The sequence below is a fragment of the Tiliqua scincoides genome, chromosome 1 (genome assembly GCF_035046505.1).
Source record: "Tiliqua scincoides isolate rTilSci1 chromosome 1, rTilSci1.hap2, whole genome shotgun sequence".
NCBI classification, from domain to species: domain Eukaryota; kingdom Metazoa; phylum Chordata; class Lepidosauria; order Squamata; family Scincidae; genus Tiliqua; species Tiliqua scincoides.
In genome coordinates, this window is record NC_089821.1 from 180,612,120 (window position 1) to 180,635,344 (window position 23,225).

General features: G+C 41.4%; 1 protein-coding gene across 2 annotated transcripts in view; it reads left to right on the plus strand.

Moving 5' to 3' along the window:
• SH3BGRL2 (SH3 domain binding glutamate rich protein like 2) overlaps positions 1 to 11,677 on the plus strand; it is a 34,129-nt gene extending 22,452 nt beyond the window's left edge. For both annotated transcript variants that reach the window (XM_066609741.1, XM_066609732.1), the window contains exons 3-4: positions 9,183 to 9,263; positions 11,304 to 11,677. In XM_066609741.1, the coding sequence (XP_066465838.1) occupies positions 9,183 to 9,263; positions 11,304 to 11,318 (96 nt within the window). In that variant the 3' untranslated portion in view covers positions 11,319 to 11,677. The remainder of the gene's footprint in view (positions 1 to 9,182; positions 9,264 to 11,303) is intronic.
• Positions 11,678 to 23,225: the final 11,548 nt, after the last annotated feature.

The following is a 23,225-nucleotide window of genomic DNA, read 5'->3' on the forward strand; positions in this document are numbered from 1 at the left end:
CTGCTATCTGTAAGAGATTCTAAATTTCACTCTGTAATAGTCGGATTACTACACTGATGTATGTATGTAAAGGTTCACTGTCCTGTGCTTCTGTGACCTTTTTTTTGGTTTGTTTTGAAAGCATCACATCTTGCTGTGATACAGACTGAGAACAAGGGCGATGGCTTTACCTTAAAGAATATGACTATTCAACATGTTGGCAAGAATATTAGCTTAAATACACTGACTCCCCAAATTACAGTCAGCTGTGTTTGCACTTTCACGCAGGTGCAATATGTCCCTAAGTGATGCTTTCATGCATCACAGTCTGCTTCTGACCCAGGTAACACAAAGGACCAGATAGCAACAGTGCTGAGTTTTGCCAACACCTGACTATTGGCCAGAGCCATCCACCTGAGCCAAGGAGCTGGAGACAACACAGACCAGATGGCCTGGCTGTGCCAGCAACAGGTTAGGATTGGGCCCCTAGATGGCTAAATTGAACCAAGCATGCCTTGTTCCAGCACTTTTGGGGTTACCTTGTTCGTTATTTGGGCCCCCTCTTCCAGGCTGGAAGGTGAATGATGGAAAATTGAAGACGAGTCAGATATCCTAAGTAAGACTTGCTGGGCAGGGAAACAGTTTAGGAAGTTGTATCAGGATGCACTGGAATGGGAGATTTTTTGTGAGATCGATTTAATCATATGTTGGGAGTCCATGCAATTATTATGTATGAGAGGAGGGAATGGGGTTTCTTCATCCTTTTTGCATTTGCCTGAAAATATTATACTTGGCTGCTTCCGTCTCCTCATCTTGGTGGGGTCCAAATTACATGGCTAAACATGGAAGGGTGAAAAGGGGCATGATTTTGAACAGGGAAAGGATCAGGCAACATTCCCAGCTGCTGCTGCTGTTCTCCAAAATAGCAGCTCATTCAGGCTGTTGATCACTTTAGAAGAGGAAAAAAGTGTTGGAGTGGATTCTAATTATTTGTGTAAAACAACCCATTGGAGCGTCCTCCAAATGACATGCTTTTGTGTGAAACATAAAGTTACTTGGATAGAAAAAGAATATATAAAGTAGAGCCTATGGGTGCAAGACCAGCTTATGTACAAAATGGTTTTTTTTGGTAGGTAGCAATAGCATGGGCATGTTAGGCCTTGTTTTTTTGGAATGTTGTACCTGAGGAGTTAAAAATAGAATTGTGTGGCTTGTAAAACAGATCATGAACTTTATAAACAACATCTAAAATGAGATATATAAAAGTGAGCAGTAGCAAATGTTACATCATAGGGCTAATTGAATAAATTTTGCCCATATGTCTAAACTGCCAAGAATTGAGCCATTCATGCCTCCTAAGGCAGAGAGTTCTACAGCCTAAGTGCCACCACAGAAAAGCGCTTTCCCTTGTTCCTTCCTCATGAACTTTATTGAGAGGCCAGAGCTGAAGCAAGACCACTGATGAGTGAAACATATAGAGAGTTATATATAGCCAAAGCCAATCTTTCAGTTAATAATAATAATAACAATAACAACAACAACAACAACAGGTATTTATATACCGCCTTTCTTTGTCTTTATTCAAGACTTTATTCAAGGCGGTTTACATAGGCAGGCTTTATTTAAATCCCTTATTAAATAGGGATTTTTACAATTTGAAAGAAGGTTCTTTCTTTCAAGAACCACTACATTCAAGGTGTTTCATTCCGATCTGGCTTCACATTCTGGCCTCCATCCTCCCACGCTCAGAGCAGATGGAAATAGCTTGGCTTCAGCTTGTCAGCTGCTCCAAGGTCGCACGGTGCCGGTGGCCTCGAACTGGCGACCTTGTGGATGTTCAGGCAGACGGAGGCTCTACCCTCTAGACCAGACCTCCTGCCCAGTATCCTGTAATACTAGCATCTTTTGCTATTTCATTCATGTACGGTACTGGATAGTACAAATAACCAAGCCAGAACTGTGTCGCTGCTTCATTATGTTGGCAGGTTTCACTTCCTCTGTAAATCATATGACACTACTGCAGAGAATGCCTTGGAGCAGCTGAGAAGAAGGTTAACATTTTCCCAAGCTAGTTTGCACATTTCTTTGTGTAATTAGTACCATAACTTGCATGTCAGCTCCAGAAATCCTGCAGGTGGCAAACTTCATTTGGGGGAATATTGCACATAATCTGATTATTAGCCTCAAATTTGAGAAGCTTATTTCAGCCATGAAGAATAAATATGATGGGTTGAGGTACTTCTTGATTTCAAAACCAACCCCCCCCCCCTAAAAGGGCTCTGTCACCATGAGCTTTTTTTTTCCTTCTCAGGAATTGAAATCTTGGATTCCAACAGTGTTGAAGGGACCTACATAATTCCCCTAGGGCAGTGATTTTCAACCTTTTTCATCTCACGGCATACTAGCAAGGCACTAAAATGGTCAAGGCACACCATCAGCTTTTGGACAATTGACAAGGCACACTGTGCTGTCAGTGGGGGCTCACATCCCCCAAAGGTCCTATTAATAAAATACCCTCTCCCAAATTCCCGTGGCACACCTGTGCCACGGCACAGTGGTTGAAAATGGCTGCCCTATGGGAATATTATAATACTTAAATTGTTTTGACATTGCTTTAGACCTCTCCTTTACAAGTTCTCATTTTATCTTCAATCATATTATTGGTTGGGAGTTGGGAGTACACATTTCACAAGAAAGTGTGTACAGGTTGAGTCTCGGTATTTGCAAGGATTCTGTTCCCAGAACTCATGTGGATGGCAAAAATTGCATTAAAGCAAATCCATTTAAAAAACAATGTCCCTTTGCTAGGTGATTTCAAAATAGCCTTGCTTACCTTTGTGATGTAAGACAGAGGCATTAGACTGACAATCCATCAATCAGTCTCTCTCCAGGCACTTAGAAAGGCCTCACTACAAGCTAGTGACCCCTCCCTTCACCCAGAGCACAGCACTGGGAAAGATTGCAAAGTGATTATCTTTCACATGCTCAGGGGAAGGGAGGGATCACTTGCCTTGGAGGGAAGCTGTTGTAAGTGCCTGGAGAGAGAATGATTGATGGATTGTCAGCAGGCTGTCCTCTCTTGCATTAACAAAGCTATTATTAAATGTCTTTTTTCCTTTAATTTAAAGGACCCTTCTCATTGCATTGAGATATAATCGTGGGTGAAAAATCCATGGATAATTAAGTTATACGTGTAGTCCCAACTTCAGGCCATAGTAATGAGTTCATAGTTGAGACGAGTAAAACATGCAGTTGCCACATTCATAACTCTTGTGTCTTTGCCACTAGCTGTACTTTGAACTAGCTGGATGAGGTAAATGTGCCTTGTCTGCTACCAGTCTTGCAGCTGTTTATGTGCCTGTGTGTGTGTGTGTGTGTGTCCCCTCCGTTGTGTGGTGTCCAACCAGAGAGGACTTGTTCATTAAGCTTGTGCTCAGTATTGTCAACATTTTAACACTAGCTCAGATCATGAGCGGGTTCATAGTCATTTCTGACTTTATTTTATATGTGGAACTCTTGATTGTGTGCATACAGATTTTGTGGAGAAATGACTGTGGGCCCAATCCAATGGCTTGCATGCTGGCCCAGTGTTTGCACACATTGTCTCAAACATGCCATAAGGCATGCCTGTGACAGCCTGCACCAGGCGGGAACTGGCTAGCACAGCGTGAGCCCACACTGAGTCAGCGCTGGACGCAGGTCAGTCAAACACTACGTGGCACTCTGATCAAGCGCTGGGTGGTGAAGCGGTAAGTTGAGGTGGGGGAAGGCGGGGGAAAGGGGCAGAGATGGCAGCAGGCCCTGCTATATCCTGCCACCATATCCTGTTCTGGCCCAGGAGACCCGAGGGGTTTCTTTGATTCCGCGCCCGCTTAGTAGTGGGTGCAGATCCAAGGAGACCCATTGGGGCTGCCTCATCACTACACTGGGTAAGGGAACATAAGCTTCCTTACTCTGAGTAGCCCCAGTGCTGCTTCCCAGCCCCTTGGGATGCAGCAGTAACCATTTCAGCACTGCTGCAGCCCTGGGCACTAGGAAGCTCAGGATTGGGCTGTGTATGTGCTCTGCTTTTCTGCAGTTGCAGCAGTGCCAGAAAATTCCAACAAAAATCACTAGATTGTGTACACATGAGCTGTTAATGTACATGGAGTACATTAATATACATGGAGTAAACTGCTTACTACCCATTGTACTGGTGCAATCATGGGCATTTGCATGTGCATGTGTGGGGAAAAAAGCCAGTATATGAATTGGCCTTAGTAATTGGTGTATGCTTGAAAATCTTCCAAACAGTACTCTGTAAGGATTTTCTACGTTCGTGTGTGTTGAAACATTCACAAACCTGGTTCAGTATGCCTAAACAGTTAGTTTGGGTGGACTTTGCATAACCTTTTCCAAAAATGTAAATGCTTTGGGAATAGATAGTACCTATTAGTTGAACTATGTTTATTTTTGACTGCTTTTCTCCTCCCAGATAACAATTTGTTATACTAATGGTTTATTGCTGTTGCCCTTCTTGTATGAACATGAATATATCAGCAGGATATCCTCTAAAAGCAGGTTTAGTTGAATGGGCTCCTGAAAGAAGGAATTCATATCCCAAGTTGTTTGCACGTGGACAGTGAGTGGCAGGTCCTTTGACTCTAAGCTTCTAATAACAAAGCCCATATTCAGCACATAAGGTTGTTGGTGGAACACAAAAGCAATAAATAAATTGCAAACAGTAACTAAGTGTTACTTTAGTCCTTCAGTCTAAAGCATTTGTCAAAATATGTGCTCTTGAAAGCAGTACTAAGAACTTTCCTTCATAATCCCTCAGAATGGATTTGCTCTTCAGTCAGGAAGCCAGACTCATGGTCAAAGCAATTCTGGCCCAGATCAGACACAATGCTATCCATGGTTTAGTGTTACAGAATCATAGAATTAGAAGTACAAGGTCATCTGGCTATCTTCCTTGAGCAGATGAACCTAGGGCTTACAGCATCATAGGCCCCTGTGCTCTTGAGGGGAAAAGGGTGGAAAAACCTTTGTTTTAAAAGGAAGTGCAGTTCTGCAGTACATAGGAACTTCAGAACCTCAGGTTGATAAACCAACCATGGTCTGGTAAATTAATCTAACTAGGTCCTGGTTTTAATAATCTGATTTGTTCCAGCCAACCACAGTTCCTCACGTTAGTACAGAATGGGAACTGAGGTTTGAGCAGCAGCTGTGAAGAAGGCCAGTTTCATGTACAGGGTCATTAAAAAGGGAATTGAGAATAAAGCGGCCAATATTATTATGCTATTGTACAAGTTCTGGTCGCACATCTCAAAAAGGATATAGTGAAACTAAAAAAGTGCAGAAGAGAGTGACCAAAATGATTAGGGGCCGGGGCACCTTCCTTACAAAGAAAGGCTACAGCATTTGGAATTCTTTGGTCTGGAAAGAAGGCATCTGAGGGGGGACATGATTTGAGACATAATAATAATATATACTGCCTTTCTTGGTCATCAGTTTTCTCCTCAGACTTTAATCCAAGGTGGTTTATTTAGGCAGGCTTTTCTAAACCCTTGGTAGGGATTTTACAATAGACTAGTTCTAAGCTGTCATAGAACTCCTCATTCTAGCTGGATTCCTTCCTGGTCTGGCCTCTCTCTGCCTGTTTTTCCTCCCATGCTCAACTTGACAGCAACTCCTCTCTGCCACAGAGGATCAGTTAGTCAGTATATCAATGTGTTGTCAGTTTTTGGATATTTCTGGTTGTTTTGAACTGGCAGCCTCAGATCTTCAGACATCAAGGTGGCAGCTCTACTACTGAGCCAGACCTCATGCAAAATTATGCATGGCATGGACAGAGGGAAATTCTTTTCCCTCTCACACAATAGTGGAACCAGGGGACAGCTATTAAAATTGACTAATGGGAGAGTTAGAACTGACAAAAGAAAATATTTACCTAGTGAGAAATTAATCTGTGGGATTCCTTGCCACTGGATGTTGTGATAGCACCTGACCTTGATGCCTTTAAAAGGGAATTGGACAGGTTTATGGAACAAAAGTTCCATCACAGGGTGGAAGCCATGATGACTATATTACAGCCTCCAGGTTTTAGAGGCAGCCTATCTCTGAATGCCAGATGCAAGGGAGTGGCAACAGGATATAGGTATCTTGTTGTCTTCAGTGCTCTCTGAGGCATCTGGTGGGCCACTGTGAGATATAGGAATCTGAACTAGATGGGCCTTTGGCCTGATCCAGCAGGGCTCTTCTAATGTTCTTATGACAGACCATCATTGCCATTAAAGAGGTTTATTCTGGAAATTTGTTTTTGTTCGCCTAAATAGTGATACATATATGGGGAAAATTATTGTAGAGGAAAAATTGTGTTCTTCTAAAGTATCCTTCATGGGCCATTTAAAGGGTTTTTTGGTCATATTTTTGTCTTGCTTTCAGTATGACTTTGTGCAACAACCTATCCTTTAGCAAAGTTCCTATACATTGAAGAGCTGGTTGACATCAAATTCAGTAAGTTTAGCTTGCTTCAAAATGAGAATTAAGTAATAAGAAAAGTGTTACCTGGTAAATTTCTACTTAGTATTCTGTTGTTAAAAGCACTGGATCCCTCTTGGGTATGAGAAGTTGCATCCCATTATTTTCTACCTCAAAGCACTCAAAATGCACTGGGCACTGGACAGGAACACCAGGTGGCTCTGGATTGTATAAGTTTAAATGTGCATATTGCAGTTTGAGTGATGTGAAACAGAAACAAATCTAACATGATGTCCTCCAAAGCCCTCTTGAATGATACTTGGATCAGCCGCCTATGTGCTCATTAAGCAAACTCTACAGAACGTTGCCGGAATTTTGGGAGATGCTTTGGAGAGAGCCTATCTAAACAGGAACCAGTACAGCTGGGCAGGCAGATGACTGTGCAGATGGGGTTGAGTCACTACCAAGAGAGAACTTCCAGTTTATGGAGCCTGTCTGGAGATGAAGCAAATTGAGGCTGCAACCCTATAACACTTTCCTGGGAGTAAGCTTCACTGAATTCAAGGAGACTTACTTCTTGGTAAAGAAGACCACTCCACAAACAGTCATCCCTTGTCTTAGGCACGGCTGACTTTCACACACTTGGCAAAAAGAAGAAAAAGTTACAGGGAAACCCCAGCTTAAATAGTGACGGTGATTCAACTTACTAAATACATGTCTGAGATGAGCAAATGAAGCTGCTGTTTCCTTATATATGAGATTGAAATGTAAGCCATGATCTCACATTGCCTGTTCTTCAGAACATTCTTTTTATGCCCCTTCTTGGGTTGGGAGCCTGGGACAGCTGTGTCTGTCCCAGTTTCAAGTGAATAAACTATGCCTTGCCCCCTTAAGTATAGCCTTGACTCCTCTTCTTCCTTTCCTTGAGACCATGAGAATCCTTTTTGGAAGCTTGTGTTGGGAGCTGTACTAGGGAGCTCCTAAAACATCTTGAAAATGAGTTAATTTTGCAGCCCAAATTCAAGATTTTTGGTTCAGCATAGGGTCTATAGTGTGTTACTCATATTTAATGTTGCTCAGGCATTTATCAGAGAATTCTGCAAGACTTGTTCCATCAGCTGTTCCTGAATCTGTAGCTATGTGGAGTATGACAGTGGCTGTGGTAAACTAGCTTTTGATTTTTTCAAATTTATTTCAGAACCAAGAATATATGGCTCTTGGGTATACATCTTGTTGCCTTTACAAATCAGAATGTTTTATTAAACGCATAGAAATATTAACCAGAAACTGCCACAAGGCATTTAGGGAAATCTGCACCCTTATTTATTTTTATTTAAAGGATTTATATCCTGCTTTTTTCCAACACTCAGGGGCACTCAAGGCAGCTTGCAAGATAAAAACACAATACAAAGTAGAAGATTAAAACAATATTAAAATGTTTGAACATAACTACAACAATAAGGCTGATCAGACCCCAGTGGATCACATTCAACTATTAAGATTACATTTATTAAAAGTCAAGCTTGTAAAAGTCAAGCTTTTCATGTCAAACTTGTAAATGTATGAAGCCAAGTGCAGAAAAACCTGTGGAACCTGCTTCTATGGGAGTAGGTCTGAACTAGGTGTAGACTACATGTTGTCTTATATTGTGCTTTTTGGTGATGTGCCAAAGCAATTTGCTTCTAACTTATTGCTGAGAATGCAGATGATCCTGAATAAGTCATTATAACAGTTGGAACAGGCAGTAATAGATTATGTGGGCTAATTGGTCTGATTAAATGTAAAATGGCTCCTTCTACTCTGTTTGATAAGCTTTGGCATCTGTTGTCAAACAGATCATCTGTTGGGAGGGGCCTGCATCTATTTTACTGTTTTTGTTTTCTGTGTGTGTGACACATTTCCTTTGTTATGAAGAAAGAAGGGCATAGACTGAGTTTTGAAATTAACCTTGTACTATTTATTTTATATTAAAATATTTAAGAACATAAGAACAGCCCCACTGGATCAGGCCATAGGCCCATCTAGTCCAGCTTCCTGTATCTCACAGCGGCCCACCAAATGCCCCAGGGAGCACACCAGATAACAAGAGACCTCATCCTGGTGCCCTCCCTTGCATCTGGCATTCTGACATAACCCATTTCTAAAATCAGGAGGTTGCGCATACACATTATGGCTTGTAACCCATAATGGATTTTTCCTCCAGAAACTTGTCCAATCCCCTTTTAAAGGCGTCTAGGCTAGACGCCAGCACCACATCCTGTGGCATGGAGTTCCACAGACCGACCACACGCTGAGTAAAGAAATATTTTCTTTTGTCTGTCCTAACCTGCCCAACACTCAATTTTAGTGGATGTCCCCTGATTCTGGTATTACGTGAGAGTGTAAAGAGCATCTCCCTATCCACTCTGTCCATCCCCTGCATAGTTTTATATGTCTCAATCATGTCCCCCCTCAGGCATCTCTTTTCTAGGCTGAAGAGGCCCAAACGCCGTAGCCTTTCCTCATAAGGAAAGTGCCCCAGCCCCGTAATCATCTTAGTTGCTCTCTTTTGCACCTTTTCCATTTCCATTTGTATCCTGCCTTCGCATAACTGGGACACCCATAATTAATAATGCTATGGTTTATAGCTTATATATCACTAGTATGGTTATACTGTAATCCCTGTCTGTATAAACTATCACTGGGGGAGGAAAGCTTTGGAAATGCTCCTTACACATTTTTTTCTGCTTCTTTATTTTTAGGATTATGACTCGTTTTTCGATTCTAAGGAAAGCAACACTGTCTTTACATTTCTTGGATTGAAACCTAGTTTGGCATCAAAGGTGAATATTTCATGATATGAAGCTTAATGGGATTCAGCTTGTCAGCATTGATCTGCACATTCTTTCCTAATAGTGTTTGAGTAAAAAAAACAAAGGAACGAAAGAGTATGGAAGATTGTCAAGCCAAATTGTATGTGATGCAAGATATCGGTGTTCAATTTTCTGACCTCTTTTCTGTCTTTTTAAAAGCAACCATGGGGGAACTTAGATAGTGGTCCTTATGCTTGGGTGCAAAGATTAACCCTCTCCTATTGAGTAACTGACTTAAATTCCATTCCCATCACTACCTGGAAGCTGCTGTTGGCCTCAGAGGAGATGGGTGGAATAGACATATCTCTTGTCCCTCCTTGACTAATATTAGTTGTGTCTAAGTAGAAGGAGGTTTGGCTTTGACCATGGGGGAGTATTAAAGTCTGCACATGCACATGCACACACATACACAACACTGCTTTTATTGGAGGGAAAAGATGATTGCACATCTCCTGCTTCATGTTTTGTTTGGTCCTTGGAGAATCTGAATTGATATTTAACCAGAAATAAAAGCATGATGACTTTTCATCATTTGTAAATCCCTCTAATTACAATACACTTTGTTAAACCAGAGTAATGCACCTGCCAGTAGCTAAACTGTTTAGGATTTAACTCTAACAAAACCAAAGAAAGTGGTTGAAAATAGTTGCAACTTTATTGGATTAATTGGGAATCTCAATAAACTAGTCAATTATTTGTAGCTGATCCATTTGACTGGCATCTCCTCAAGGTGTAGGTAAAACTTGGAGCACAGTCATGAGGACTCTCCTGCTGGAGGACCAAATGTGTCTCTTGTTCACATGCCCCTCTTTCCCCCTATGCTTCCTTGAGCCATGGAAGATTCACACAGCCTGGAGGAATTCTAGCTCTGGTTTGATTTTAGATTTTGTTGAATAGCTTCCATATGATAAAAAGCAACTGCTTTGGATATTTTTAAATAGGAAAGCAGTATGTAAATATTTTAAATAAATAAAATGATGACCTGGACAATTTGCTTTTCATTGAAAATATGAATTCACCCCAACCCTGCCATCTGTTGGGGCAACTCCTATCATATGGGTCATCAAAGTTACTGTATTATTGTGCTTTTTAAGCTTCTTCAACTTCACCCACATGTTGGTTGTTTAGATGATACATCAGTTTATTTTCCTTCAGTCCTGCCTTCAAGGAAGGATTTGCCTTTATTTAAAAAGAGATGGTGAGAGTTCACTCTTGGTAGAATTGAATTTTGTCTGATATTGGCACCAGGGCGCTTTTTCACATCAGTTTTGCCTTTTATTTTGTGGTCTTTCAGTACTTACACTCTTAAGTGCAAGTGTTCAAATGAAGAGGTTCCTAAGGAGCTGGATGCAAATTGAGAGACCTGCCCTAACCTCCAGTGTCCTGCTCAATGGCTTCCACAAAGGAATTGGAGCCCACTAGCCCTGCTACTCTGTCTTAATTGTAACACACTTTTCCGATGGGATCTCCATGTCTGGGTCAGACCTTGGCAACTGGGTAGCTCCTCCTCTCAGGTAGGCAAGTCAGATTGAAAGTCTTCCTAAGGGGAGGGACTGCCTAGATTTTTCCAGACTGACCTAGCCAACTACCTGGCTGACCCCCTCTTTTGCTGCAAGAGCCTCATCACTCCCATTCTCTCCCCCACTGCCTCAGTCTTGGAGCCCATCTGGTGTGCAGGCAGAGGGTACCCGTTTTTTCCTCCTTTCCCATCTGGGGGGGGGGGTGTCATCAAATGTGAATTTATAAGAGGCATATAGCAAGGAATGAACATAAATTAATGTTTATTATTCAATTAGAAATGTCTTTGTCTATATAGTAGTTATATCTCTGAACTATTTTATTGGTTGTGAAGTGTACTATTGTTTGGACATCCATCTTTAAATTTGTCAGGCTAGGTCAAATATGAAGTGAGCTGAGCCAGGCCTAAGCTCATCAAAGAAAGCACAGGCTGTAAATGTAAAAGTAATTGTATATTTTTGTTCATTCCCCCCCTTTTTTTAAAAAAAATAGGAGGCTGAGCCTTAGCGAAGTTCCTTGAGGATTCAAGAAGCACTTTGTCTTGGTGAATGAAATCCTTGATGTTCAGTACACAACAACTTCCCTAGTGGATCACTGTGATGCAAGACAAAAGGCACCATCAACACCTTGCTTGTCACTGAAGAAGGGAATTAAGATAGTGTATACAAAATGGGCTTAATGGTGGGGCTGATTTTCCTTCTCTGCACTCCTCCCTGAAGCTGATGCCGAGGACTGTGTTCTCACTGGTACTGACACTCCACTTGAATGATGGCAAATTCTCACAATGGGTAATGAATCTGATTATGCACCATGTCTTGTCAGACATGCAGGTATTCATTGCATCTCAGGGTGAGAGTTGTGGCAGACATGACCTATTGTTTTCACTGTGTCTAAGAACCTAAAAATAAGCAGTGTTGAGGTACAAACATTTAAGCCTATTCCTGCCCCCAATGGCAACATTTCTGTTTTTAAGATATGAGCTAATTGTGCGGTTAGCACTAAATTGTGTGCTTATGGCTGTCGGTGTAACCTGGTATATCCCTCCACCTGAAATAATGAAATCCAAATCTCACCTCTCTTCTAGCTGATATGGAGCAGCAGGTTATGAAGGCAAGACACTCCCTACGGAGGAAGGCAAGAGCATTCCTATATATAATCCTAACAAGCACTGGTGACATAAACTTGCAACCGGCCAGAGAAAGAGTTTGCTGACAAGTGCATTCTCAAATGACATGTGCAACCAAATCTACCTTAGTTCTAGAAAGGATTCCAGTTGTATCTATTTTGAGATATATTATGTGCGTTTGCCAAAATTTATATTTATGAATTATATATATATATTCTTCTAGCTTATAAACTATTACCTATGAGAATAATTTTAGAAGAGGTTATATGGTGTACCATGCTCCCTGAGCAGATCCTGTAGAGGTATGTAAACCAAAACGTTTTAAGTGGATGGATAATTCTGTCGCCTTAAAAATGGAAGCTATGAGGAGCCTTCTACAAGATTATACCTTAAGTTGTTTGAAGGGAAGCAGTCTTGTTCAATGGAACTTGCCCATCCATTTCTGCCCCAGAAGGCCTCTCCAGAGGGTTGAAGGACCCTTAGAGTGGTTCACCCCCCCCCCCCAATTGCTCAGAAACTGATCGGAGGCATGTTACCTGAACGGGCTGAGAAGTTCCATTGCATGAACTTGCTTTGCTTGTGCAACTTAGGATACAACCCATTATTTTCTAAATTTGTCCCTTAAAATGGCTGTGCTAGATTAGGTTAGTGTGTAGCATCTTAGGAGTAGCATATTCCAGACCAGTGGCAGATCTATGATGCTTCTCAGTAAAAAGTATGAGACTGAAAACTAATTGAGTTTTGAGACAGTTTATCCATTGGGTAAATTAAATGCATTCATAATTTGGAATCCCAACATTGTGTTAAAATAACACCCATTCACCACTGTGATTCCAGCACAAATATTGCAGCTGCCTTGTTAAAGCAATTCCATCATGTTGTTCTTTTTCTTGTGTTAGGCTAAAAAAGTTTTGACCGAAATTTGTGGCAGCTCCTGTTGGGCACATTTTCACTGTTGCCCTTGGCCTCTTGACAAATTGTCTGTGTGTGAGAAAGACCACTCTGTACACTCATGTCTAGTTGACACTTCTCATATCCCAGCATACTACTGTCATAAGGGAAAACGAAAATGTTAGAGGCACAAACATGTGGATTCAGATTCTGCAGTTAACTCTGACTTTCTGCACTTGTAGTTGGAAGATTTACCTGAGAACATCAGCAGGATTTCACCCTATGGATTAGTTTGTTTCTCCACACCTAGTTTTCAGCACCTCCCAGAACATCTGAATTTGCATAATTTTTTAAACACACATCTGTCATTGCAGTATCTCTTGGAGTGGGGAAAGTATTATTAACTTGGAATTTGGATAATATGAGCCACATTTTATGGTGCTCCCTAAAGGAAAACACAAGACAGAGGCTCCAGTTTAAATAAAGTTATTTAGGTTTAAACCCCATCAATGGTACAAATTAGTTGTTACTATTATCAGTCCCATTTAATTTCATTGGGATTTGAGCGTGATTAAAACCTATCTGTGCCCATGAGTGCACGCACCAACATATAGGGGTGCCTGTAGGGCATGCAGGCAGGGATTGGTTAACTTCCTTTGGATTATGGCCGAAGATGTGATGCTGCAAGTTGCTGTGGGTGGAGATGCTCTAAAGGTGCACACAGAGCTCTCCCATCTACTAGGGCTTTGTAAAAAATGTTGGCGATCAGCCCATCTCTGTGTACCTCAGAGCATGTGTGGGAAAATAAAATAGTTGAAATTTTGGTGGTTAAACTGTAGACTGGAGAGAGAAGCCATTTTGGATCAGCCATTACAATATAGATTGAGAGAACTACGTGCTGCTCTGATGGTAGAATACAGGTATATATGAAGTGCATCCATGATCCCTTTTTAGTTGTTCAAAGCTCAGGGAAGTTTTAGAAGCAGCTTGATATGAGATGGTGGCTGGGGGTCCGGATCTGCTCTCTCACAAAAAAAGTTTAACTATCAAGTATGCTATCCATTCCACTGTGCATGCAAACCCTTGAGCAGGCTTACAGTAGCTCTTAGAATCTCAGCCAATTTTATTTGTAGGTAACATTTTATAGGCGCATCATTTGTAATGCCTTAAGGGTTTTTTTAAGATGAGCAGAGCATATTTCTAGAATATAAGGTTAGATAAAAGGTTCCCTATTTTCATGCATGTATCAGCTCCACAAACCCTAGTTAATGCTGTTCGAGTTTTAATTCAGGGTTTGGCCTTCATTTTTATATTAAACATGTTTATGGTGCTTGAATTCTTTGAATGTTATGTCATTATATTACAGCTGTAATTTTGTTTTTTGACTGCAGTCATGTGAAAGGCGCCATTTGTTTGTTCTTCTTAAAAGGCCCCTGGCTTTAATGAGCTGCTTGTATCAGAAAGGCAGGTAGTGTGTGACAAGTGTGCTTGTATAGCTTCCTGGGCACTTGGGCAGGAGTTCTTATGTATTATGGTTAAATTTTGGTTCTTTTCATGAACCACTAGAGATCTCTGTACTGGAAAAAAGCAGCAGCACCTTGGTTAACACACAGCTGGCTCCTAGGGTTGCATATCCTGCCTTACGACAAGGAACGTGGTAAAAAAATGTTTGAAATGCATACACAAAATATGCCTTGCCTTGAGTAGAGCTAGCTTAGAGGACAATTCTGAGTTTCTTCCAAAAGCAGATGTTGGGGGACGGGAGTATTTATGTTGATTTCTATCCTGTCTTCTTGAAAGGCACACAAAAGATTAAATACCTGATAATACTGAGGGAGTGGATAACCTTTTTTTCTTGCTTATGGATTTTCTCAATAAATGGTTTCTCCAGACCATTTTTCCCATAGCCAGACTAAAACTGGAGCTTAAGCCTATCTGTGAGGGAAGTGACACGAATTGAGGTGGCATTTGCTGGAAAGACTCAGCACATGGGGAACTGGGGCTTAAGCATGTCTCTACCTACCAGTTTTTCCTTATAAGTACTTCCTCTGTACCTATATTCATATTATCTTGGCTTTGTGGGTTTGGAAACATGACTTTGCCAAGGTAATGTGATGTTCTGCTCTCAGTTGTTGATAGCCCTGGTTCCCTAGTCCTAAACCCTTTCTGAAGTAAGGCTTGCCGGCACAGATTTGCTTTTAGAATATCATTTGGGTGTGCATGTGTATATTTGTTTTAAATACTAGTCAGAAAGTCTGGATGGATTTTTCTCTGACTATTCTGGGAGCAGAATCAAGCATCCTACCTGGAGGTCCTTCCTCAAGAAGTCATTTGGGCAACCTATTTAGCATAATCTCTTTGCAATAATTATGAGAGCACCCCAGGGACTGGAAACATGATATGGAAACCAGATTCCTCTCAGAAATGCATCCTTAATTGAGAATTTATTATCATTAATATATACTGCTTTTCAACAAAGAAGTTCATACAGTATTTTACATTGCTAAGTAAATACGTGCTAAGTACATTAACATAAGAACAGCCCCACTGGATCAGGCCATGGGCCCATCTAGTCCAGCTTCCTGTAACTCACAGTGGCCCACCAAATGCCCCAAGGAGCACACCAGATAACAAGAGAGCTGCATCCTGGTGCCCTCTCTTACATCTGGCATTCTGACATAGCCCATTTCTAAAATCAGGAGGTTGCACATACACATCATGGCTTGTAACCCATAATGGATTTTTCTTTCAGAAACTTGTCCAACCCCCTTTTAAAGGCATCCAGGCCAGATGCCGTCCTGTGGCAAGGAGCTCCACAGATCAACCACTCGCTGAGTAAAGAAATATTTTTTTTTGTCTGTCCTAACTCTCCCAACACTCAATTTTAGTGGATGTCCCCTGGTTCTGGTGTTATGTGAGAGTGTAAAGAGCATCTCTCTATCCACTTTATCCTTCCCATGCATAATTTTGTATGTCTCAATCATGTCCCCCCTCAGGCGTCTTCTGGTTCCCTGATCCAGATGTTCGCAAATGTTAGCAAACAGCCATTGGCAAAGATGCCATGCTCTCCTCTAGCTAAACTACTTTTCAGAACACTTTGAAAGGTGCCTCTTAGGTTTCATATGCATTCTAAACAAACAGAGCATGTTTCCATAGACCAGCTTTCAGGGTATCATGTGCGCCTGATCCCTAAAAGTACATGATGATCAGGTTTAGCTGATCTGATCTCCAGCCATCAGATGTGAAGGAAATTTAAAAACTGAGTTTAGGCACCATCCGCATGAAGCCAAAGAGTGACACCAGTTCAGGAGCGCTTCCAGATCCTCAATGACATTGCACAACTATGTGATTATAATGAGCACATGCTTGGAAAGGCACATCACACAGATGCACTTTTTCAGGGAGCTGTGAATGGCTGTGGCTCCTGTTAAATGTACATGCCTCTGTGTAATGTGCAAAACAAATCCCTTGCATGTGGTATACATGGAATAAATCTGTCTCCATGAACATGTTCTAGTGCAGCTAGTACAGTGGTTCTCAAACTTTTTAGTACGGGACCCACTTTTTAAAACAAGCTCTCCTAACTCACATAGCTTTACTAGACAAAAAAAGATCTAGGAAATACTTTTATTTATCAAGAATACATCATTTAATTAATAATAATCAGGGTACTATGCCCCCAAGGCTGCTGGAGACCTTACTTATAGCATGGAGTTGGAGTTGAGCACTTGAACTCTAGGAATGAAGTTCAAGGACTGTTCCCCAAAACATTTTTACAATCAATTCAGGATATTCAGAAGGCTGAACTGGAGAGCAGGATGTGCACGTGAGGACTTCCAGGCCAAAGCTGAAACTGAGTTCACATGATCTGTGGCACACCAATTACTAGCGAAAATTGGAAAATGTGATGCTTGAATTTGGGGGTATGAAAATTACTTCATATCACAGATTAGCATTCCAGTCACAAGAGTAGTCTCTCCATCAGGATTACCTACTGCTGCAATTTCTTCTGCAAACTGGGGAAGGGTGTTTGCAAAGTTTTTTATATATATTTTGCAACCCACCAAAAATTAGCCAGCAACTCAAAAATCAGCTCACAAAACTTTTTGCAACCCACCAAAAACCATCTTGCATTTGGGAAACACTGCGCTAGTACTTTGTGATTGGCTTTGATCTGTTTATAAGTCACTGCTTCATCTGATAAAAGGCTTTTTCCCCACACACATTGGGAAGCTGTGTGTTTGAAAGGGTAGGTTTCATTCTTTAAAGATGTTAATCCATGCTTCAGCAGCACTGGAGCAAGTAGAGCTATCTGCTTGAAAGTTTTACAAGGACTGTTGCCATATATGAGAATACAGCAAAGCGAGAATGGATTTGAAAAGGAAAAAAAAAAATCCAAATTTTGGACCAAAACAGCCAAGTTTTGCTGGAAGGGCTGTGATTAATTTAGGTTTGCATAAGACCTTCACCAGACGATCCCTTTCAGTTTCCATGAGGCACAACATTGAAGGTTGGGAGCTTTGGGTGTAGTGGGGACTGTCAGGCTTGTGGGAGAGGGACATCTGTGCCAGTGGCTCAAACACTCAGAAGGGGACAGTGGGAGGTAGAAAGAGAAATGGGAAGTTGATGGAGGTTGGGAAATACTGATAAAAGGTAAAGGATGGGAGAGGCTGATGACATATCCCCTATTACTCTGCCGTGAGCTGAAGGAAGGTTAACGGAAGCAAAGAACAAAGGTTCAGTGCCAGCATCTTTCCCTTGAGGCCATGAGGAGCCACTGTGGAAATTGGAAATGAAGCAGTGGTTTCTAGTTACTCCCTACCGCTGCTCTCTCAATTCTTTGTGTAACACTCATGATTGCAGCACCCATTGTAATTGTAAATCTATAGAAATTTGGGTGTGTATACACAGTTGCCCAAACGTGCAGTGATTTAAGTATGTACTGTAGAAACCTCCTGTTGCGTAATTTTTGTACTTGTGCATCAAAACTGATAACAGCAGGGCTTTTCTGCTTTAATGGCATTACTCTACAATAACTCCAAGTTTAAAAATTGTAGTTCCACTCTCTCAACTGAAAGCTGAAATGCACTGTGTGACTGGGCTGTATTCCTGACTCCTATTTTAGCTCTGGAGATTATTGAATATCTCAAGTTCAGTCCACTTCCACATGAACCTGCCCAGAAGTTAAGGCTATCTCCTGAGGCCCTTGGTGCCCTGAGAAGGTGAGGGGCATCTGTGCAGACCCTAGGTTAGGGCTTTGCCAGACAGTTCATAGCAACCTGCTGCTATTGTATTTTCCCAAAGTGCAGAAAAGATTGCATTATGAGGACACGTATCAGAACCCATGCACAATAAATATGCAAGTTTCCCTATGATATTTCCTCCCATCCACAAACTAGGGCATCACTGTTTGTAGATCACAGCTATAATGAGCCCCTGGAGAGAGGGACCTCTCATGCAAATGGATGGTACTACAGAAATTCTAAAGAATAACCTGCTAGCCATAGTAAAATGTGAAGTGCTGAATTAATTTACCTAGCAAAAAGGTCTGCCTTCATTTCCTTCTCATTTAGGGATTTGACAATTTCTTCTGCAATCTGTAAAAACCCTATTCAAAAAAGTCTACAAGAATCCCAACACTAGACAAGCATGCTAGGATGTCAAAAACAGCCAAGGACCCTGGTACAGCTAATATGGTCTAAAAACGAGTCTGAGATCTTCAAGCCATTTCTGCTCAACGTTGAATATATGCAACAGGAACTAAATATGTAAGCTTGTGGGCCTGGCAAAAATGGGTTTAAGCAAACTGTCTTTTTTCCAGCCCCTCCATTTCTTTCTCTTCAGTTCATTCCGTTTTCTTGGTTCAGGGAACATTCTTCCTCATTCTTTTTCAAGAACATGATGGATAATTAATAGGGTTGCTTCCCAGTCTGTCTGTCTCCTAGGAAGCTGTGAAGATGACCAAATACTTTTCTTCCATTGTTAAAACTGACATTGCCTGCTGTCCTTGCAAAGTGCAAATGACCAATAAATGAAAGTTGATGTCCAATATTTAGGTTTGCACTTATGGTAGCATCCCATACCATGTTCTGCCTAAGGTACAGGTACCAGAAGATTCATACTGCATTGTCTGTGAAGGATGCTCCCGTGCACATATTCCCCTCTCCAGCACAGCTTCCATGTATTTTAAATAGGAAATTTACATATGTATTCAGCCCAGCCAATGGTGTATGTGTGTATCTGTATTGGGCTATCTGTGCTTAAAATGAAAAGCCACTATTAGGATGGCTGTACAGTCCCAACCAGTTGGATTGTCACCAACTCTGTGGACACACACATGTTCATCATGAAGTGACTGAAACATTAAGTGATGCTTTGGAGCATGCCACCGTGGAGCAACCACAGCAAGCCTTGACATCACTTTGGACCTTCCAAAGCAGGCACTTTGCACAGTCACCAAGTGCTGAGTAATCAAGTATTTACTCACAAACCAGTGTTGAACACATGTATCCCATCATTCCTAATCTAGTATAGTGTTTGAAATGTGTTCTGTGGTTGTCATAGTTGATGTCACTTCCCTCAAAGGTCATATTTGTGCCAAACCTTGAGGTGACGAATGCCTACAAAAGTACTTAGCAGTGGAACACACCGCTGGCACTGGCGCCTAGACTTCCTTGAAAAGGCAGGACTGGAGAGAATCAGCCCTGTGCATTATGTCATTGCTTGTGCAGGTGCTACAGGCTGGGTTTACCCCATTATGCATTTGCTCCTGCACAGTTAGGTTGGACAGGCCAGTTCAGGAGTATCTCAAGGTATGTGTGGCTCACAATGATCAAATTTACTGAGTGCATTTGAACAAACAATTTTTTATTTTGAAGGGCACTTGTTGCACTTGCGACATTTAGCACTAGACTGAAAGGCCTATTAGTAGTTGCTTGTCAGGGAGAAGTTCAGCAGGTACAGCATCTCCTGTATTGAAATGATAGGAGAAGCTGCACTTTTTACATATCCTTCAGCTATTAAAGCATGGTCCTATACATGTCTACTCAAAAGTAAGCCCACTGTGTACAATGGGACAAGAGTGTCTAGGACTGCAGCCTTAGCGCTGGCCACCTAGTTAGGGTTCATGTTTTATATCAACAACAAGTCAACAAAACCTTTATTAGGCAGAAACATTTGATAGGTGAAGACTCTGTACAGAAATCGTAGAGAGAGTATAAACCTAAGCAGTACCCAAATATATGTATATGTGTGCACCTACGTGTACACACAGAAATGAATGTACATTACATTTTACATACAAACATGAATCATTTAAAACAGGGGTGTCCAAAGTTTTTGGCAGGAGGGCCACATCACCTATCTGACATTGTGTTGGGGGCCAGGGAAAAAAAAGAATTAATTTACATTTAAAATTTGAATAAATTTACATAAGTTTACATAAATGAATATATTAAAGATGAACTTATATGAATGAATGAAGGTCTTGCAATAGCTCAAGGCCTATAAAAGGCCTTGCACAAAGCAAGGCTGGCCTTTCCTTTGCTGCTGCCACTGCATCACAGATGTGAAAGAGCAAGCAGTGGAGGGAGCTCTCATCCCACAGCTCACACAAGCGGTCAAACAGTCGCCCGCATGCTGAGAGACGTTGCGTTGGGCCAGTGCGGGCTTCAACAAATCTCCAGAGGGCCAGAGGCTCATTGGAGACTGGGGATTCCCTGAGGGCCGCATTGAGAAGCCCAGAGGGCCGCAAGTGGCCCCCGGGCCGGGGTTTGGGCACCCCTGATTTAAAAGACAGAAAACAATCAGTTACTCTGCAGATCTTGCCAAGATGTAACCTACTCAGTGATAGGTTATATCAGGCTCTTTTAAGTCACAATATGGCAGTCCTTCCAAGAATCTATTCCTCATGCCATCTGCCTAGTCCACTGCTTCTGTTGTGTGTTCAGATATGGCACTCAGTGTGATGTGACTGTCGCTTCACAATTATCTAAGCTTTCACTGAGTAATGTAATGGATTAAATGGAAGTCCCATTTAAAATGTGCTTCAGGTGTACTGTTGTGTTTTTTTAAAACAACTAAATGTTTTCTATTTAAGGTTTAAATTGGCATATTAAACATCCAGATAAAGAGAAGCATGTCTCCTGTTTGTCATGTTCTTTTGTATGACACTGTCCTACTGGTCAAAACACATTTGTGGCTGTAAAATTTAATGCTGCCAAAATGCTACTGTCTTATGTATTTTCTGATCTTTGTGGTTTGGTATTTTCATAAAGATAACAAGGAAGGAAAAATGACTTGCAGTGTTAAATATATTGCTTAGGAAGCTGGGCTCCTAAAAATATCTACTGAAAGAAAAGTGCTTTAAAAAGTTCTTAGGAGAAGGAAGGAAAAAAACTGCTAGTCATTTGACATTAAATCCAAATAAGAAAGTGTTTTGTGTGTGAAACAGTTTTCACAAAGCAATTTCTAAAATTGACTGTTCTCTCTCACACACACGGGCAGTATTTTTAGTTCTAACTTGGTATCTTTAATTTCTTCTGCAAAGCAAATGTACTAGTTGTGAGGAATGATTCTCTCCTTTGAGCTATTCTCATGGCAAAGTAGTTATTTTTGTCTTGTGCTCCTTCATGCTTCATCCAGTCTTATTTCCCTTCAACAACTTTAAACCTCTCCCAGTATCACTTTTTTTTATGTTGTTATATAAGCTGCCTCCAGAATGGGTTGAAAGATGGGGCATGAGTCCTTTTTAAAAGAAATATGTTTTCTCATTTTATGTTTGGGTTTGAAAGCCATGCATGATCCTCCATGTGCTAGGCAGCACACATATTCTCCGTATGTCTGTATGAAAGGAAACATGGTCAAATATATAAATGGAATATAGTAGAAATAATTGTATTGTATAAGAGGAAAAATCTTTTTTCTTAATTCACATGATTGTTATTTGATAGAAACTCTAAGGCATGGTTAAAGTACTTTCCTACATAAGAGCTACAAAACACCAGCTCATGAATAATGAAAGTCTACTTAAACATTCATGACATGAGTGATACATTGTGGTGACATTACCATGTCATAAATGAACGTGAGACTCACACCTTTGTTCTTCTCAAACCTCCCCCACCCCAACTGATAACATCAAAAACCTCTTTGCATTGCCTGGTATAAGCAATAGTGACCATCTGAACTGTTAACATGGTGGATGGTGTTCAGGATGCATGGTGGATTTGCTATGTGATCAACTACTGCAAGGAACTCTGCTGCAAGAATGTAGTTTTTGTCTGGACTTCTAGGCTTAGCGTAGAGCAGCCATTTTCAACCACTGTGCCATGGCACGTTTGGTGTGCCACAAGTGGTCCACAGGTGTGCCACAGGAATTTGGGGAAAGGTCAGTTATTAGTAGGGCCAATGGGGGATGTGACCCCCCCCCCATTGGCAGCATGGTGTGCTTTGTCAGTTGTCAAAAACCTGATGGTGTGCCTTGACAATTTCAGTGCCTTGTCAGTGTGCCATGAGATGAAAAAGATTGAAAATCACTGGTGTAGAGCTACAGCTGCAGTACATCAGAAACAGAGCCTGCCGTCAATGTGGTCTGCCTCTTTACTGAGACCAAAGCTAATTAGAAGGTGTGTGAGTGAGAGATAATTGTTGAGCTGTGACAGACTCCTTATCAGCACAAAGCTTTTGCCAAGTAAAAAATTCAGTCATTTCAAAGTGGGTTCTCTGAGAGCAAGGACATTGGTGCTCAGGCTGTTGATTTTTTTAAATGCAATGAAAGAACTCACAAAACCACTCTTGTCAGATTGGTGATCTATGTATGGCCCGAGTAATACATTCTGCAGTAACATAGACACCAGACCAAGAGGTAGTGATTAACTACCAATTGACAACAAGGATTTTGTTCCTCTAAAAATGATCGTTTGAACAACGGGCATAGCACTGTCCTCGGTTCAGCAACTGTGAGGTTTAAATGCCCTTCTGAGTCCCTTGCAATCTTGGGTATTAACTGAGAGACTGACACTACAATTCTATGAATGTGTACTCGGCATGTCCCACTGAGTTCAATGGGGCTTTCTCATAAGTAAGCATACATAGGAGTGCAGCCTGAAGGTACAGTGTCATCCATGTAAGTTTTAAATTCACATTGTACAGCAATTCAAACACATGAATATAAGCAGTAATGTCACCCAATTTCCCAATGGTGCCCCCCCGGCCCCTACCGGTCTCGCTATGGCCCCATCCTCTTGCAAGAACAGGGATGAGTGCAGACCAGCCACTTGCCACAGCACTCTCAGGCCAGCTGCCTGCCATGGCACCCCTGCTGTCATCCCTCCTGATGGTATCATCTGGTGTGGTCCATACACACCCCTGCACACGGCTAGTGATGCCACTAAATT